The sequence below is a fragment of the Aulostomus chinensis genome, chromosome 5 (genome assembly GCF_037954235.1).
Source record: "Aulostomus chinensis isolate RoL2024-O1b breed Wild chromosome 5, RoL_Achi_v1.0, whole genome shotgun sequence".
NCBI classification, from domain to species: domain Eukaryota; kingdom Metazoa; phylum Chordata; class Actinopteri; order Syngnathiformes; family Aulostomidae; genus Aulostomus; species Aulostomus chinensis.
This window is the reverse complement of record NC_141324.1, coordinates 13,145,559-13,163,362: the sequence shown is the minus strand read 5'-3', so window position 1 is coordinate 13,163,362 and position 17,804 is coordinate 13,145,559. Positions and strand designations below refer to the sequence as shown.

The 17,804-nt window shown below is 42.0% G+C and overlaps 3 protein-coding genes across 9 annotated transcripts; 1 reads left to right on the top strand and 2 right to left on the bottom strand.

The window, feature by feature from the left end:
• Positions 1–20: 20 nt before the first annotated feature.
• Positions 21–10,129, bottom strand: slc35a3b (solute carrier family 35 member A3b). Of its 7 annotated transcripts, XM_086203232.1 has the most exons (9): positions 9,930–10,040; positions 6,598–6,728; positions 4,987–5,203; positions 4,746–4,900; positions 3,400–3,522; positions 3,085–3,259; positions 1,087–1,205; positions 812–945; positions 21–674 (listed from the first exon to the last, which is right to left on the bottom strand). In XM_086203232.1, exons 2-9 carry the CDS (start codon positions 6,670–6,672, stop codon positions 581–583), a joined length of 1,092 nt encoding a protein of 363 aa, XP_086059358.1. In that variant the 5' UTR covers positions 6,673–6,728; positions 9,930–10,040; the 3' UTR covers positions 21–580. The 7 variants fall into 7 exon arrangements, with proteins under 7 accessions (XP_086059358.1, XP_086059362.1, XP_086059359.1 ...); XM_086203236.1 differs by lacking the exon at positions 6,598–6,728 and having other exon boundaries at positions 4,987–5,125; positions 9,930–10,129; XM_086203233.1 differs by lacking the exon at positions 6,598–6,728 and having other exon boundaries at positions 9,930–10,128.
• A 46-nt stretch (positions 10,130–10,175) lies between these two features.
• imp3 (IMP U3 small nucleolar ribonucleoprotein 3) lies at positions 10,176–16,443 on the top strand. Its single transcript, XM_086203241.1, has 7 exons — positions 10,176–10,484; positions 11,346–11,453; positions 11,852–11,926; positions 12,412–12,491; positions 12,961–13,012; positions 13,101–13,173; positions 13,914–16,443. The coding sequence occupies exons 1-7, from the start codon at positions 10,348–10,350 to the stop codon at positions 13,938–13,940; spliced, it is 552 nt and encodes a 183-aa protein (XP_086059367.1). The 5' UTR covers positions 10,176–10,347; the 3' UTR covers positions 13,941–16,443.
• Positions 14,353–17,804, bottom strand: sec22ba (SEC22 homolog B, vesicle trafficking protein a). The gene is made up of 5 exons (XM_086203240.1): positions 17,593–17,804; positions 16,705–16,814; positions 16,445–16,605; positions 16,191–16,337; positions 14,353–16,117 (listed from the first exon to the last, which is right to left on the bottom strand). The coding sequence occupies exons 1-5, from the start codon at positions 17,665–17,667 to the stop codon at positions 15,963–15,965; spliced, it is 648 nt and encodes a 215-aa protein (XP_086059366.1). The 5' UTR covers positions 17,668–17,804; the 3' UTR covers positions 14,353–15,962.

Genomic DNA, 17,804 nt, shown 5'->3' with positions numbered 1-17,804 from the left:
AGTAAGAACAAACACTGTCAGCATCACAGAGGCATTAATTTATTCACTTGTTCCTGTATAAAGACCTTTATTTTTTATTTAAATAACAGCAGAATATGTACTCTTGATAAAAAAATACTCTGACTGTGAGCAACAAGGTCAAACCAGTCATCTTATTTCTTATAAAAAAAAGGACAGTCAGTGTCTTTGGACACTGTTTATTGCAGCAGGTTTGCTATTCCTTCCAGCAATACATTGGAGCTGTGTCTTTCTTTCAGGAAGGAACTTTCTGCACCATTAAAAGCCTTTCATTTATATAAATACATCCCATAATACATAAAAGCCAATTGTCTATAACCTTTCATTTAATTGGGTTACTCCGTGATATAATACACTTATTGTAATGTAGTGTGTGTGTGCCAATCACTGCTGCTGCCCTGTAAGTGCTTTCAGACATACAGAACATGTATTTCACATTATTATCCCTCTTTGATTGTGCAAAAAGCACTGGAGTAGTCACACCCAGACTGCAGGGTCACAGTTCATAGTATCCTGCCTCATCTTGCTGTATTCTGCCACTTAGCTCAGGTAGATCCTGCTTTTACACCTTCAGAGCACTGCTACCGGCAGGTTTTCGCTCATAGCCATACAGAAATGTGGCAGCGATAACCAGTGCTGCCCCGCAGAAAAACACACTGTGAGACAAGAAGAGAGCAGAGGGATTAAAGAGAAAATAGTAAAAACATTTGAGTGCTTGTGAAAAATGGGAGTATTTGCAATTCAAAGCACAGCCTTGAGGGGGGCCAGCATTCATTTGCATTCGCATGTTTACCTAGTAGGGTTGAAATCCTTCAGTAGGAAATATGAAATCATCGTGGACATGATAATAGACAGAGACGTAGCAAATCCTTTGAGGATGTTGTCTGCATATTTGATGACCACTGCTATGACCAACCCGCCCAGTGCCTGCAGATGGAGAGAGCAGCACATGAAAACATGTGAAATGCACAAACACACACGCGCACGCACACACATACACACATACACATACAGTGACAAAAATAGCTGTATAAATATGATAGGCTGAGGAAAATATCATGGTCCAACCTGTAGGACAACAACTGTGCAGGTGATGGTGTTGTAGCCTTGAAACATTCCTGACTGTCTCACTCTCTGGCCATCATAAATCATCATTCCTACGAACCCGAACACAAAGCTGAACAAGCCTGGAGGAAACAATAAGTTCTTATTGATTTGCTTTCCTTTATGTTAGTCAGCAGACAAACGTCAAACACAAGGAAACTTTCAAACCAAACTCAGACCCTCTTCTTCACTTACATTATTACCATTACATGCAAGCAGAGATCAGTAGGAATCAAAACTGCATTTGGAACATGTGACTTGTCTTGCAACAAGCAGATAGAAAATGTCACTGAAATCAAACTTGGCACTGCACTCTCTTCACTCCAGTGATACACCTGCCAAGTGCAGCGTATGTCAAACGTATGCTTGTATCGAATGGCACACAGACGTTTCTCTTTTTATAAGAGAGACGTTCATCTATTCCTGTCCTTCAATGCACCCAATGTTTAAACAAGCCAGTCCTCTTCTGACTCCTCCGTGTGGTGTGCCATACTGATGATTCATCACAGGGTGGCAGCATCTACCTCCATACATCACTGGTATTCATGAGAAAGGCTGAGTGTCGGCCACTTGAATATTGTTCTGTCAGTGTTTCACTTCTGAAAACTCTACTGCAGTATACTGCAAGGCAGATGTACTGACACTCGCGAGGTTTAGGTGTCATTTTGTTGTATGTGCACCTAAAAACACCGCGTAATATTTCCTGCAAAACTTATGATCTCTTCATCCACTTCTCTGCTTGTAGATTAGAGTTTGGCTTGTGCCACATCTTCCTGTCTGACTGGCCCCACCGCAGTTTGGAGTCAGCCTCGGCCTAGTGTGTCATGCATCGTCATCCGGTCTTGTGGGACTGAATAATAACTCAGTATGCATATTTTGGAGAGGAAAGCAACGTATGTTCACAAACAAAAGAAATATTCATTTTCACTGGTCCATAGTGCAAGAGCTGCTTCCACGTTCATGTGAGTGTAATGAGTGCGATCCAAGCTGCTTGAGGCAATGATGATTCACAAAAGAGGAACGTACAGTAGAAAATTGCATCAGAGATAGAATGAGCCATGTTACAACACGGTTTGGGTTTTATTGCTGAGTCACGGGATGGTGGCGGCGGGGGTGCTGGGGGCTTGACAGGTGGCGGCATGGTGAGTCAGCACAACATGCCCATAAACTGACATTGTTCAGTATTTCTTATTTGTTGCTAGAAGCACTGACCTTTAGCATGCATTTCACCTGGTTGAAATTGATTGGACAGAGCTAAAAACCATGGGTCAAGGTTGATAACATATGAAGTCTTTGGAGAGCATCTGCCAGAGACTTTTTATCACAGGCTGGGTGGTCCTCTCAGCATTCAACAGGACTGGGCTTGTGTATAATCTTTGGTAACTGAAGTAAGAGCTGCATGGAGGACAGTGGCAGAGTTGCTGTGATTGCTTATTCTGCCTGAGTCTGTTTTTTAGCGTGAAAGCAGACTGAATTATTTTTTTCAAACACTGCTGCTTCAACACAGACATGTTGAATCAGTGGCTGAGATGTCACAGAAGCTACCAGCTCTACAAGCTTTCATTTCTCCATGTATATTGTTGGTAGTGGAGCTCCAACCTCTTGCTGTATGTCTGAAATTGGAAGCACTGAGAGCAGCTCTAAAATTACAGCTTTCACCAGGATGTGTGTTCCTTGAGCTGATAAATAACCTGTCTTCTGCAGGGTCATTTGACCCCAAACTGAATGATGATGAAAGCTGTTGCAATTGCAGACAAATCCAGATATTGCCAGGATTTTTTTTTTGGCCTGTTGGTATGGTGTTTACAGCTCCATGAACACTCTCCTCATGTACAAATGTTTTTTTTTGTTCATGTTTCAACTTTCTTTGTTATTAGTCATAAATATCCATAAATTGTGACTGGCAGATTTACAAATGGTTAACATTTCTTCTTAGCTTCCAACAGAAACATTTTCACTCACCCAGCTGGATGTTACGAACCCACACACTCTGCTTGGTCTCCTTGAGGATTTTCTCAAAGTAAACCCCAGCGAAACCACTGGATATGCAGGCTATGAGCACGGCCATCAGTCCCACAAACTGGACACCTGCAGAGAGGACTTTCTGCTCCGAGTTGGCCTCAGACTCCGTGGGCCACTGTGGAGGTTAAACACAGGAGGAGGACTTGAACCCTGTCTGTTCAACTGGAGTAGAATAACTGACTTCTGACGAAACTGCTTGATGAGAGCATTACATATCACTAGAAATTGTAAGTGTAGATAATTCTTTGCTGCTACCTGCACCAGAGCAACTCCAGCCATGAGGAGGAGTAGTGAGAGCCACTGGTGGGAGCCCAGCCTCCTCCCCAGCATGGAGACAGAGAACAGCGCAGTGGTGAGAATCTTCAACTGGTAAGTGACCTGCAGACACACACACACACACACACACACACACACACACACACACACACACACACACACACACACACACACACACACACACACACACACACACACACACACCTATAGGTGTTTACTATATCACTATTTCTTGTCCAGGAGAATTAATCAGCTTAAAATGAACTGGCAGGCAGATTTTATTATCCTCAGACTGAGCCTGACTCGCTGTACTCATTAATTCAAGTTATTCAAGTTTTATTTGACACATGCCTAAATGTATGCTGCACTACTGACTCATTTCAAAAAATGGGAAATGTTCTTTTTGGAAACTGAACACTTACGCCTTCAAATACAGTACTGTGTTAAAGGCACTCTACTGGGGGCCACTGTGAACAAATGATTGACATCGGTTCTTGATATGGTTTCTACTACTTAACTACCACTCTACTATGGATCAGTATCATTTCAGGGCATAAACTGATGGAATGAAACGTATATCAGTCATTTATAGTTTATCTTTTAAATGTACATACATTTCCTGGAGACTTAGTTTAAGCACTACTTTCCAATATGCACCAATATTACAGGTAAAAGCTTGCAATTGGGGGAATATTTCTCTGTCCCCTCCACTTTCAGTAGTCCCCTTTAAGGCCTTTTTTTTATATGGAACAGAAAACTCAGAGCTAAGTTGCTAGTTGCTAAGACCCACTGAAAATGACAAGATTTGATGAAGATTAGCACCGTGCGATAAGGCAGGTGGGTTTGGGTCTTTCGGTGGTTAGTCATAAAGATATACGGTGATATGGATATATAAACAACTTTTTCAGACCAGAACGTCGCCATTAATAAGAGCTGACTAACAGAAATACAGAAAGGCCAGAAAGTTATATTTCTACAGCAAAAAATGTCAGATGTGTCTTCTGTGATGTCGCAGCTGAGGAGGGAAGTCTGGCTACGTGAGACTAGCCTAACGCTAACACTTAAGCACTGATTCCAAAATGTTTTTTCTATCGTGTGGGGACACAGCTTTCGTCCTCATTTGAACACGCTGTTGCTAACCGCCATCAGTCTCGCGTCCCTGAAAGCGCCTAAAGTCATTCACACCTACACGTACAGGATCGTGTTACGGGGACCCAAAAGGGAAGCAAGTCCTCACTGTGAATGTATAATAACCTTTCGTGTCCTCAACATGAGGACCTACTACACACATACAGATGCAGTGACAGAGCACATTAATGAGTAACCTGATAAGTGGCTGCGTCCAAGTTGGACAAGGCCACATAGAGCAAGTTGTTCTGCAGAGTGTAGATTCCTGCGGGAATGGCCAACTTCAGGGTCCCAAGGGGTTTGCTCACAATCTCCTCTTTCAGCTGCTGGTTTATTGCCCGCACACTAAAACCTGGCAGAGACCGAGACAGGTTTGTCAGCCGGAAACAGAGGGATGAGACAGAGACAGATTCTGCCAGAAGATGGATGTCTACTCACTGTTCTCCTTGAAGACCAGGAGGGTGCACACAAGGATCTTGAGCATCTCAGCTGACACCACGGCAGAAGAAGCCAGATAGCGAGGACCATCTTCCTTCAGGGTGCGGGAATAGCGCATCGTGAGGACCAGTGAGGTGGTCTGCAACACCAGCACCCCCAGAGATACATACTTGAGCCACAGAGAGTGTGAGGACACCACCATTGTTGAAGACCCTTCCTGAGAGGACAACAAAGGAGCCTTTAAGGGGGAACTCAAGTCATCTTTTTTTAGCAAAGACAAAACAGCCCGAGGCTCTCGCTCCTACCTAAAGATTGTGGCGTCTGCATGGAGAGTGTATGAAAAATACTTCAGTTTAAGAAATAGAAATAGTAGAGTGAACAAGAATCCCAGTCAGTTGTTAAAGGATAGTTAGACTGAGAGCTAAACTCCAACAGGTCACCTGACCCCTCTTTTCCTTTGTAGCTAACATTTAATCTCTAGTTAGCAGTTGCAGCAGCGTGGAGTCAGCATGAACTGCCCCTTTGCCCCTCCTCTATGTTTGACAACCTCTGTGGTCTCATTTAGCCACTTGTTGGCAACTATCTGAACACTGAACACAGTGAGCGGACAAGTTGAAATGCACCTGTGCAGCATCCAGTGTGTACTCTTCTCCTATGTCCATCAGGAGTGACACTACATGCGAGAAGAAAGTTGCTCATTCACTTTTTTTCTCTTTTAAAAAGTGGCACCAAAGTGTGGGATGTGTTTTTGGCCGTTTGAGACTTTGTGTCACCAGTAGTGAAGACAGAAAGGTAGGGGAGCTTTTCCTGTGTTAGGAGGGGGGACCTGTTGTTTCCTATAGGAAGCGAGTATTTATCTGGAAATGAGCCAGTCAGCGCCACATCCTGGTTCAGACCAGTGCACTCAGTGTGTTCGTGCGTGACTGATCGGACTATATTCAGCCTCTTTTTAAATGCAATGTGTGTGCGTGTGTGCGTGTTTGCGCGCAGGCATGCTAGTGTTACTTGATTACTTTCAAATGCAATAAAACCTGCGCCTAAAATATCCGTGACCGCTATTTATGATATTTATTCAATTGTTCCGTGCAAAATGCAATAACTCGGTACAGTATTTCTGGTCTTAAGCATTCTGTAGCTGTGGTATTCTCTATGTATTGTATTATAGTATCGTGAAGTGTGATATATTACAGTAACTTCGTAGTACAAGGTCTTACATGGTGTGTTCAGTTGGAGACACTTGCATCTCGCGCTCATGTTTGTCTTCTTGGGCAGGGACAGAGATATCTTATCGTTTGCGTACATAGAACAAAGCATTAACATTTCTTCAACTTGCATTAACCACAGACCTTATTTCAGACATTTAGATGCCTTTGACAGGTCTGGGAACAGATATTTTCACCACGATCGTGATAGTAACAGCGCAGTCACAAAGACTTATCAGTTTGACGACGGTGTTCTTCATTTCCTGAGTACTTGTGTAACAGCATGGTAACAACCACCATGTGCTTAAAATCAAACTTTTGAGCCTTCAACACAACATCAACAGGGAAGGCCTTTGTTATTGCAGTTGAACAAATTAAGAGATGATGAGATAACTATGACCAGACTCACATCTCGGCCGTCCTCAGGGCTTGTTGACGGACATTCCTCACTCGCTTGTCTTACATTTCCTGACTGAAGCATCATATCTCTGAACACTCACGGCCAAGTCTTTTCCTCATCGCCGCAAAATGTTAAAAATCCTTGGGCACACAGAGACAACCGCATGAAACTCCTGACATAATGTGAAACAGGCTGGTCCTCCACATGGTGGGAGGACCCGACAGAGCGTCCCAGGGTTTTATGAGGTTAAACTGCAGAGAGTCTCAAGGGGGTTTGTTTGGATTGTGTGGTGAGTAACTGTTTGTTGCTCTCGTCACTCACACTATGTCAACTTTGGATCTGGATAACGGTGCACCCAGCTCTGACCAAAACATTGAATTCTTAATTTTAATCCGACCGTTTACCGTTCCTCACACGCACACATGTATTCTAAATAAATCAACAGGAACACACACACACACACACACACACACACACACACACACACACACACACACACACACACACACACACACACGCAGACTGCTCATTTGGTGAGAGTTAACAGGGGAGTTTCACTTTTACTGGCATGCTGGGCAACAAAGTCCTCTCTTGTAAAATGGTGACATGATTTCTACTACTCTCCTGCTTTGGTACACATGAAAATGTACAAGAAGCCATGAGAGAAATGTTGACAGAATAAGAGGTGGGGTCCATCCAACACACTGACCTCCTTATGAGGCAGCTCTGCTAAGCAGACGGTCGCACAATCCCCCTCTGTCTATGTGAGTCTCTTACACACCTCACACACTTTCCCCTGAACACTGTTGGCTTTCACAGTGAGACTCCAGCTACACTAGGATCTTTGCATTTGTGTATGAAATCAGTTACTAAGAAAGGAAGAATATTTGCACTCTAAATAAGCTTGTTGTCATTAAAGAAACATGCTAGATTTTTGCCCATCCTCCCCAGAGCCAAGAAGACAAGAATAGATACCCTTTCATCTTCTGTGATGCATTATGGAGCTTAAACCCTGAGAAACAAGATGACCGCTAGTTAGCTTAGCACAATGAATGGTAGTAGATAGGCAGGTTAGCATGGCCTCATTCTCTCTTTCAAAGATGGCAATGATTAATTGCAGAACTCACTCTTCTAGTTATCAACAAACGTTTCATTGAACCAAGTTTAGAGTGCTGTGCCAAATGACTGCACCCACTCACAGAAGTAGCTTAACTTGTTTTTCCATAACTCAAATCAAGCACAAGCTCAGTAATATTCTTTTATTGTAGTAGAAATCCTCTAAAAAGGAAGTTATTTCCTCTCACTGGCGCGCTTTGACCCAGGCACTACAAAATTAGCTTTTTTAGTAAATTATTTACATCAGGTTTTACATTTATTTCCCATTTTTTTCTAACTGAATTATATTTAGTCTTCAATTAAATATGAATTACTCAAAAGTTCAATAAATGCTAAAACTTTGGCATTATTGATCCAAGTACAGATATTATGACCAAAACCATTTGAAAAAAAAAATGTAGTAATAAAGAAACTAAAATCAGAAGACACATGTACAAAAACAACAACCATAAAGAAGTGCAGAAGTACAACAATAAACATAAAGAAGAAGGGCAAAGAAAATAAGTACCACAAAATAATTTTAAAAAATTAAAAATAATTAATAAAGTACATCAAAACCAGGGTCAGAGGTCATATCATATCAGTCTGACTGGGTTGGTATTGTAATACATTATATCTGCTGTGAGCTTGCAGTGATGCAGTCACGACTGACACCTTCACTTTTATCCCGTCTCTCTATGTTGACATCAGAAAATTCAAGTTCACCGGCAGTGAACCACTTTTTTTTTCCCCTTTCAGCTTAGGTACAGCTTCCAAGAACAACATCCAGTCACGTTTAACCTGTCACAGACAAATGAAAGCCGTGAGTTTTGCCAGGGAAATGTTTTAGGTACGATCGGCTGAACACAGTAGTTATAGGGTGAGTTTTCGATCTCTCAACAAATCAAAGAAAGCTCTCCTTCTAGGCTGTCTTTATTTTACTTCTGTCTTGTGAACACTATGCTTTTGTCTAAAAATGAAAACGATGGCTTCCAGTTCTGAGTTGACGACTAAATGTATTTCTCTCAGGCTTGTTACAATCCCAGGTCCTCTTCGTGAGGAAGGTGAAAACAGAGCAACAAAGACATGGGAGAGATCACAAAGCAGGATTAGAAACACAGATGTGACAGACTGGACTCCAACGTGTCTGTGTTCAATGCCATTTTGGGGGCGTTTGGGACAAACATGGGGACTGCCTCTGGGAGCTGAACAGACTGACACAGTAATAGACGGATAAGGTAAACAGGTCACAGAGCACAGATGACCCAGACGTACTCGTCCTCAAGTGAGTACAGTTTTCCTACAAAGAGTGACATAAGTGAGCATATCAAGTTCTCGTCACCCCAGAATTTACTGGAGACTTCTTCAAAGAATTTCAGTTGAAAGCAGTACATTTTGCTTGTAACGTTGCTTGTTACAGCTGTGGCGGATTTCTTCATCATCACCTTCTTCTTATTATTATCATTACTATTAGTAGTAGTAGTAGTGTTATTATTATTACTTACAATGATTCTATAAAGAAACAAAAAAGAAACGTTATTGTTTCAAAACATTATTCTTTTTATGAACCTGTAAATAAGGTTTGAGGAAGTTACCAGTTTATTCAGTAGAAAAGGAAATTGTGCACCGTATTATATCAGAGCAACATTATATTAAAGTAACTGGAAAGTTCGTGTGTTAGCTCATTATTTAGCTTTCTTACTTTGACTCATTTGTTTTTACGTTGGCTACTCTCGGAAAAAAAATACAGAACAAAAACCTGGAATAAATGAACTTGAAAATTGCGAATAAAAGTCAGAGTGAGGCAAATGAGCAGAAACGTTAAGTTCCATTTTTAAATTTAACAGGAGAAAAGTAGAAAATGTACTTAAAACCACGTCCACACGCTCGAACATCCTTACTATAGGATATGTGCAATAAAAGCAGAGCTGGCTGGGATGTCAGTTGTTAAAATGGGATTGGACTGAAGCAAATATTGACCAGTACACAACAATCAGGATGTGGATTCGTGAGAGTGGGAAAGTGAGAATGTGCGAAGACGTCTGAGTAAACTGAAGCGATAACCATGGAGGAATGTGGCACTTAAAAAAAAGAAAATGTAAAAAGACTTAGGTTTTACATATTCAAGAAACACTTTTTCCCCCTTTTTTTATTTATTTTTTTTAGCTTTTTTAGGTCTATGTGTACAGTTGTTCCCTGTGAGTCAAGGAGCCACACCTCAAACTCTCCATCACAGTGAAACTTACCTGTGGGATGACGTGGACGACCGTCTCTGGACGATCACTGGCCGGGTTGTCTTCTCCCTCCTGCTCCTCTCTCATCTACACCTACGGATACCGTCACTCATTGCTTATGGCAGAACTATGACTACAGGAAAGTCTTTCACAGTGGGGACACAGTTGGCAGTGCTACCGGGACTCTTTAGTCCTCCCCCCTCGGTGCAGGATGAATGAGTCGTCCTATTCTCACCGCACGCTCCTCAGCTTTGACGACACCTAGTGGACATGTTTATTCCTGCGCTGTGCTTCTGTTGCCAGAGGTTTGTCGATAGCGGCAGGAGATCGGGCAACTACATCCGGCTCCTACTTGACACCAACGAAGAAGAACACGTGTGTCTTGCGTGTATGTTGTTGTTGATGTAAATTTGAACGAAGCCGGGGGAAAATGGTTCGTAAATTGAAGTACCATGAACAGAAGCTGTTGAAAAAGGTGGACTTCATCAACTGGGAGGTAGACAACAACATTCACGAGGTCAAAGTGCTGCGGAGGTACCGTATCGAGAAGCGGGAGGACTACACCAAGTGAGTTTTGCTAGTTAGCTATCGGGGGAGGTTGCTAGCTGACGGATCTAAACGTTTAGCTTTAAAATGCCAGGATTTGCTTGTTCTACTAAGTACACGGACACCGTCTAACACAGTAAATAACTTACTTCCTGTATTCAGATTGTTTTCGAAACTATGGGTACCCGAGCTTGGTAGAAAATGATGTTAAAGTTGTGTAATAATGTTGTCAGGCTGTTCAAAGTATGATGTTAATTCAGCAAATTAAAAAAATGTGGGCAACAACCCCCTCATTATGGCGTTATATGAAAGGTTTTTGTCACTGAAGCGTTCGTTGTCCCAGTGAGTAATGATGATCGCTTACGAGTGGATAACAAAAGTGTATAAAAAGCTAAAGATGGGGGTTCAAGCAAAGGGTGTTTAATATCAACAGCTTAAAAGAAACAGTCAAAAATAAAAATGCAGTAACAGCCAAATTACAGATTAAAACACCAATGAAATACCTGATAAGAGACACCCACACAGAAATAACTGAAAAGGAGTTGTAGATTGCTTGGTAGGTTAAGGACGGAAATTATAATAGCATTCGTATAATTAAATCGGCTTGTGTTCAAGTGCTGAAAAATATAGGAAAACGCTTAATTATATAATTGACCTTAGCTGGTGTTTTGCATGTGGGTGTCACACACACCTGTGCCTCTCCACAGTATGTAATTAGTGTGTAACAGTTGAAGTCACGCTCAAAATATGCAGTGAAAAATCGTTGTATGTGCTCTTGTTGACTACCGTCTAATCAAGTAGAGGATAAATGCTCACTGGCTTGAATAGAAAGAATCTGTAAATAGTATCTGTGCTCATGGTGTTGAATCTGTCATGTATCAGGTACAACAAGCTGAGCCGTAACATTAGAGATCTGGCCCAGAAAATCAGAGACCTGGATGAGAAGGATGGCTTCAGAGCTCAGAGCACACAGCGGCTTCTGGAAAAACTGTGAGTACGAGGGAGCGGTCTTGTTTGACTCCACAGCAGAATAAACCAACACTCCAGTCTCGTATGGTGTCCTTTTTTAGACATGTTCACGCTACTTAACTTTTATGAAAATACAGAAGTGACACAGTAAATGATGTGAAACGATGTAAGCAGTCAAAGTTGTTGATGGGCTGAATTGCACTGACTCGCCAAAGAACAAGAAAAAACACTGTCGAAGGACTTAATGTGTTGCAGTTTGAACGTGTTCACAATGTACAGCTACTTTCTGAAAAACAGTGGTCCGTGCTGCACATGGAGAACAAGATCCTGTGGTGGGAACCAGCCCTTTGTCTTTTTCTGTGATTTTCATTGACAACTGATTCTAATCTTAGAAGTGCTGACTTGTTTCCTCGCATTAGTTACAGCATTGGACTCATCCCCACCAAACAGAATCTGTCCCTCACAGAGAAAGTCACGGCTTCGTCATTCTGCAGGTGAGATGCGCGCGCGCGCACACACACACACACACACACACACACACACACACACTGGAGGACCGATGTGTTGGATTTAGGAGTGTCTACAATCAGCAATGGAATACTTGTGTTTTCATTGATGTCGCAACACCTTAATGTTGACAAAACAGAATGAGGTCTTTGTATCCACTTAGGGAGCAGGTTCTCTTCAAAGGCAGGTGCCATGATTCCCTTCCACATTTCTACAGTAGCCCATTATTTGGCTCATGTTAGCTTGTTTGACTCTTGTATAAGCCAACAGCGGTCGCCAGCTTAAGTTTCACTACAATTTACCGCCAAAGAGTGGAACAACTGTGAAATATTGGGTCTGTGCTATGTGTAAGCTATGAAGGAACTCGGTAACTTCACCACTCGATGCCACACAACCCCATCCACTAGTCCTCAAACACCCAGTCTCCATGGCTACACTTGTGTATCTGTGTGTGCTTGTGTGACTCCTGCAGGAGGCGACTGCCCAGCATCATGCTGAACCTACGTATGGCTCAGAACCTGAAGACAGCCATCACCTTCATTGAACAAGGACGTATCCTTTAATGTCTTTGGGATTTTACTCATAAATCTATTTTGTATTGCCTCGAAAGATGATCACGATTGAACTTGGGGAGCATACAAGTATTGAGCCTGGAACAGTCGGTTTCCTTGAATTTCAAATGTAATTCAACTAAGGTCAAAATTATTGCACAAAGAAAATCCTAACTTTTTTTTTTTTTTTTTTTTAAAGGAAATTTAAAAATCCAATATGTGAAGAGTTTCTGTAGCTGTGTGCTGCAGAAGTCATACCTCTGTGTTTCATAGAAAGAGGAAAAAGTGCACCACTGTAAAGGAAAGAGAAACTGGATTTGCTTGCAAAACGGAAGCACTGTTGCAAAAGGGAGTGTGGCCCAAACGTGATTTATGATTGTGATGTTGTCATTTTTGGAAGCCACTATGGTCATTGAAATCAAATCATTGCCCAGGCTTGTTTAACAATAGGGTCCTTGACTCTGTCCCGGATGTACGCGTGGGCCCCGAGATCATCACGGATCCTGCATTTCTAGTCACGAGGTCAGTATCTGCTGCAGAACATGCCAGCGCAGTTCAAGCCTTCACATTTTAGTTGTCATAATCAAAGACCATATGCCTCCTCTTACAGAAATATGGAAGATTTTGTTACGTGGGTGGACTCGTCAAAGATCAAACAGCATGTCCTTAATTATAATGATGAGGTGAGTTCCAGTCGCCCTCCAGCAGATTTCCTCGTTCCCACTGTTCAGTGTCTGAGCTTCTCTTTGTACCTTGATGCATCTGCATTTGACAATGTTTCCACTTTCACTGGTGAAGGCGTAAACTTCCTCTGTGCTGATGTCAAAAAGCCTTTCCAGCAGTACTGATGACATCACAAATAGTTTGGTTCCAAGCTGTCGTGTGGAACATTACGACACAGCTTCCTCTGGAGGCTACGCAGGTGCTCCAGCTTTGTCTGTGAAAATGGTGAACAAACTGAGGGTTACATAACTTCCCCTAAGATGACTCGCTTCACCGTCTGACTACCGATTCATTTGGTTTGGTCAACATGTGGAAACCCCCAAAAGAGCTGTACGTTTACATTATTTATCTGTACCGATCCGTAAGTTACTGTACACCTCCTACTGGCTGCACACGGATGTCACATGGCATCAGTTGCGGACTGCAGAGAGATTTTCCTGGCCACAGTGAGACTACTGAGCAGTGTGTGAACACAGTTTGTAGGTGTTAATAGTTTTGCTCCTATCAAAGAACATGTCAGACACCAAAGTATCCTGAACGCATTCAGACATGAATGACGTTGGTGTTGCACTGTAGTTGGAGCTAATCATGTTTCATATGTAAAGTCCGCACATTCAACTGAAATGTCACTTTTAAAGAACTGTTATTTGATCAGCCCCCAACATATTCAAATTAAATGACCACTGCCTCTCTTCTGCAGAGAGACGACTTTGACCTGGTGGCATAAATCTGTTGCTGCGAGGCGCTCGTGACTGAAGGAAGAGGAGAACTCGGCTTTCGTAACAGCAAAGTGAAGAAACGTCTCCCTGCAACCCAGGAGATGTTTGAGTTTGAGTCTCACATGGAAAATGTGGGAAGGAAATATGTGTCCTCAACTGTAATTAAAACTTTCAGGGGACCAGTGAGGGAGTGGCTTTCTCTTGACGCCATGAAAATGTGCAGCTGAGGTCTCGTCTGTTGAGTTATTTCGATATTTTCAAATCCAGAAACTGTAAACAGCTGGATAGCAAAGACTGACAACATTCTGACAGGAGGTTTCATCTTCATACTGAACTGCAGAGGAGAGCATGTGACTGCAAGACATCATTGTGGGAGATATTAATAACAGTGTTCAGTCTTTTGTAAAATAGAAAGTAGAATTTTAATAAACATTCTTACAATTCTGTAAACCGTGAACAAGAAACAAGTTTCTCAGTTTTAATACTTTTTTAACATCTGCATGTGCATAGATTGTTTCTCCTACATGGTGAAACCTCCACAAGACAGTGTAAACATGGACTCAAACGCCCCAGTATAAAGAAGTGCTTGAACTCACCGTGAAGCACTTGATACAGCCACTAGAGAGCTGTGGCTCAGGTTAAAGTGACTATAGAGAGAATATCTACCTTCGCTGTTAAGGCACTGAGGTGGACATCAGGGCCGTATTCACAAAACATTTTCTCAACACGTGGAGTTCCTCGCTGGGAGTTTCCTCTCGCAACTTTTTCACGCAGCAGCTGCGACCTTCACAAGTCTCCTCGGTGAGGTTGATGATGTCCTTCAGCAGCTTAAATCAGGGAGGCGGACAGATTTCTATCTTACTGCGCGTCACTCACACCGAGCTGGGTTCCTGCATACAGCGTCACTCTGTTGTGTTATCAAATTTTTTAAAATTGCCGATTCAGGAAGAGCATTTTTGTCTCCCAAACTGTATGAACAGTGATTTAAAACATTTAATTAATTTTTTATTGTGCCAGTGAGTTAATTTTCAATAGGGTTTACCAAATAATGAAGGGTACCATCGCTATCGTGTATCTAGTCATCGAGTGACATGATTTGAAAAGAAATATTTTAGGTGCTTGTCATTGGCTCAATTAATTTCACCGGATTGATTCAGTTAATTGATTACAGCCCACACAATTAATTAGATTAACATGCGTTACGACCTGACAGCCCTAATTTAAAACGGGCAAAATCAAAGCTCGTGGTCACCGCCCCAACAATGGCCAGCCTTGCTTCATATATTGTGTTGGGACAACAATCTACAATGAATACTGGGTAGATAAATCCCTCTCATAACTGTAGCTTACCAGCTCAACGCGTCTGTTGTGTAAAAAGTAGCTTTTACAAAGATTCATCAAGATTAATGCCTCGTTTACGTAACCCGATGCAAATAGTTGCCTCCTTTAGATTTAAGTAGAGCAAACACAGGAGTCTGGGGGAGTCACAAGTGCTGTAGGAAGTGGTTTCATGTTGCTGTATTTCAAACAAACTGAATAAATAAATTAAGAATGATACAGTGATTAGCAGCCAATATGTCAGCCAATTCAGCAGCCCTTATAAGACTAGCGGTGCAACACTACCGGAAGAATGAGGAAACCACAATACCAGACACTGACAGCTTTTTCTAAGCCAACTTGTGGATTAAAGGAAGAAAATAAAGAAAGAATTTGAGTAGAATGGCATATCTAAAGCAAAACCTCTTTTAAGATCCTGGTAACATTAAATGCTACATGAACGTTAACAGATTGCAAGCAGCAGCCAGGTTGAGATTCTTTGATTTAAATGCTTCATGAAATACTCGTTTAAACAAGAAATTTAGGAGTCCTAAAGTTAGAACCAACACACCCAGTTTCTCTTCAATCACCGATGTAGGAGCTACTTTTAGTCTTTAAATGTTTTGGGAATATGTGCCAATGAATGTCGCAGGATCGCTTTGAATGCTCGTGTTTCCAACGAAAAATCCCTCCAAAATGTCCAAGTCAACGTTTCAGAGCCACCAGAAGCGCACGTAGATGATGAGGGTGAGGAAGAAGACTGCCACCGCTGCCACCTTGGCGTACGTGGAGCGGGTGTTGAGGTACTTTGCATCGCTGCGGTACTTCTTCGATAAGGTGGACAGATTGCTGGCTTTTGTGTCCAGAGCTGAGAGAAACATGGTAATGAGGATGAGATGAACTTCAGCTAATGAAAGCCAGCAAGCACGAGCAGAGCCTACCAGAAAGAGCTTCTCCTCGTTGAAGAACTTCCTCGATATTGGCCACCATGATTCTCTGGACATCCTGCAGCTCAGTGTTAATGCTGCCCAGATTCCTCCTGGCCCTGCTGTCAACGTATGACTTCTTGGTTTTCTGGATGTATGTGTCTGGGATCATGTATATGGAATATAAGTTTAGTAGAGGTTGTTACTCTCTCTGTCAAAAGTAGAAACAATGCAAAGTTTCCTTGTTTTACTATTAAAGCTGGTCTTACCAAACTCGATGAAAGAGTACGGCCTGGTTACTGTGGGAATTCTCCTTCTGTACTGCTCAGAGAACTCACTGTGGAGGTCCTCAAGATACGCAAACACCATCTTTTTGGGGAACGAGGCCTCACAGAGGGACAGGTAGCAAACTCCATGTGCTATTAGATAGCTGACAACAAGACAACACAACCACTCTGATGCCTGGGAATGTGCAGTGTGTATGTGTGAACTCTGGATTTGATCACATTTTGTTCTTGTGGTAACTTACTGAAAGTTCATGTCACCTGCCTCCAGCGTGCAGCGGTCTGGACTCTGAGCATTCAGTTTACGGCACAGCTGCTTGGCTTGGTTCTGGTACTGCTGCAGGTCTCTTCCTGACTAACAGAGATAAGCAACAGCAACTTATAATAAGGTCTTATTTAAAATTGGTCATCTACACTGACTACCCTGTGAACGTTACCGAATGGAACTTCTCCCTTAATGTAAACAGAAGATCCTCTTGTTGCGGATGTGAGGAGAAACTCTAGTTCAAATATTGGCTTACTGTTTTATTCCACCTCACTTTCGTTTAATCTATAAAAGAGACTCTCAAGATCTTGTTCAAGAAAATACTGAATAAGATTGCATTGTTATTTTACACAACTGCAAATTCTTACTTATTACAATAGCAAAATTTGATACTCGTAAATGGTATAATGATAGTAAGAATAAAATTTTCGAGATATTTCAAATTTCATCCGCTTGCTTCGTACCCACGTTTACACAGGCTAATTTATTTTTTCATTGTTATACTAAGACATACTAAGACTTTTACAATGGGAAAGCTGTTTTCTTTCAACTTAATCTGGATTGTTCAAATAAAACTGAATAACTATAAATGTGTATAATAATCCAGTCAAGGTAAATAAAAACTTATTTTCGGCACAGAACCACTCTCCAACAATGTGTGACTATCTGTTAGACATCAGAAATAATGGAATAAAAAGCTACTTGATGGATTTTCTTAAATATGCCGAATTTACTAACAAAACACAAAGAATCACTAGAATGTTTAATGAGGTCAAAATATGATCGGATAAAGTAGCTGTAATATAATCTCCAGATTCTTGAGTGGAGTTTGGCGTATGCTAGCTAGCATGCCAGATTTGCTTCTTACCTGGTCATAGTCCTGTATGGACGCAGCCAGCGGCAGTCCGTCCGCCACACGAGCGATCATTGTCAGTAAAATCATCCTGATGGAGGTCGGTAGTCGGTGGCGTGAAATGTTGGTTCAGTCACAGGCACCAAACTTCAAAAAGTGTGCGATTACTGAACTTGGATGATGCAAAGAGAGAGGGGGCTGGGCGGATGTTCCTAGTGCACTGTTGA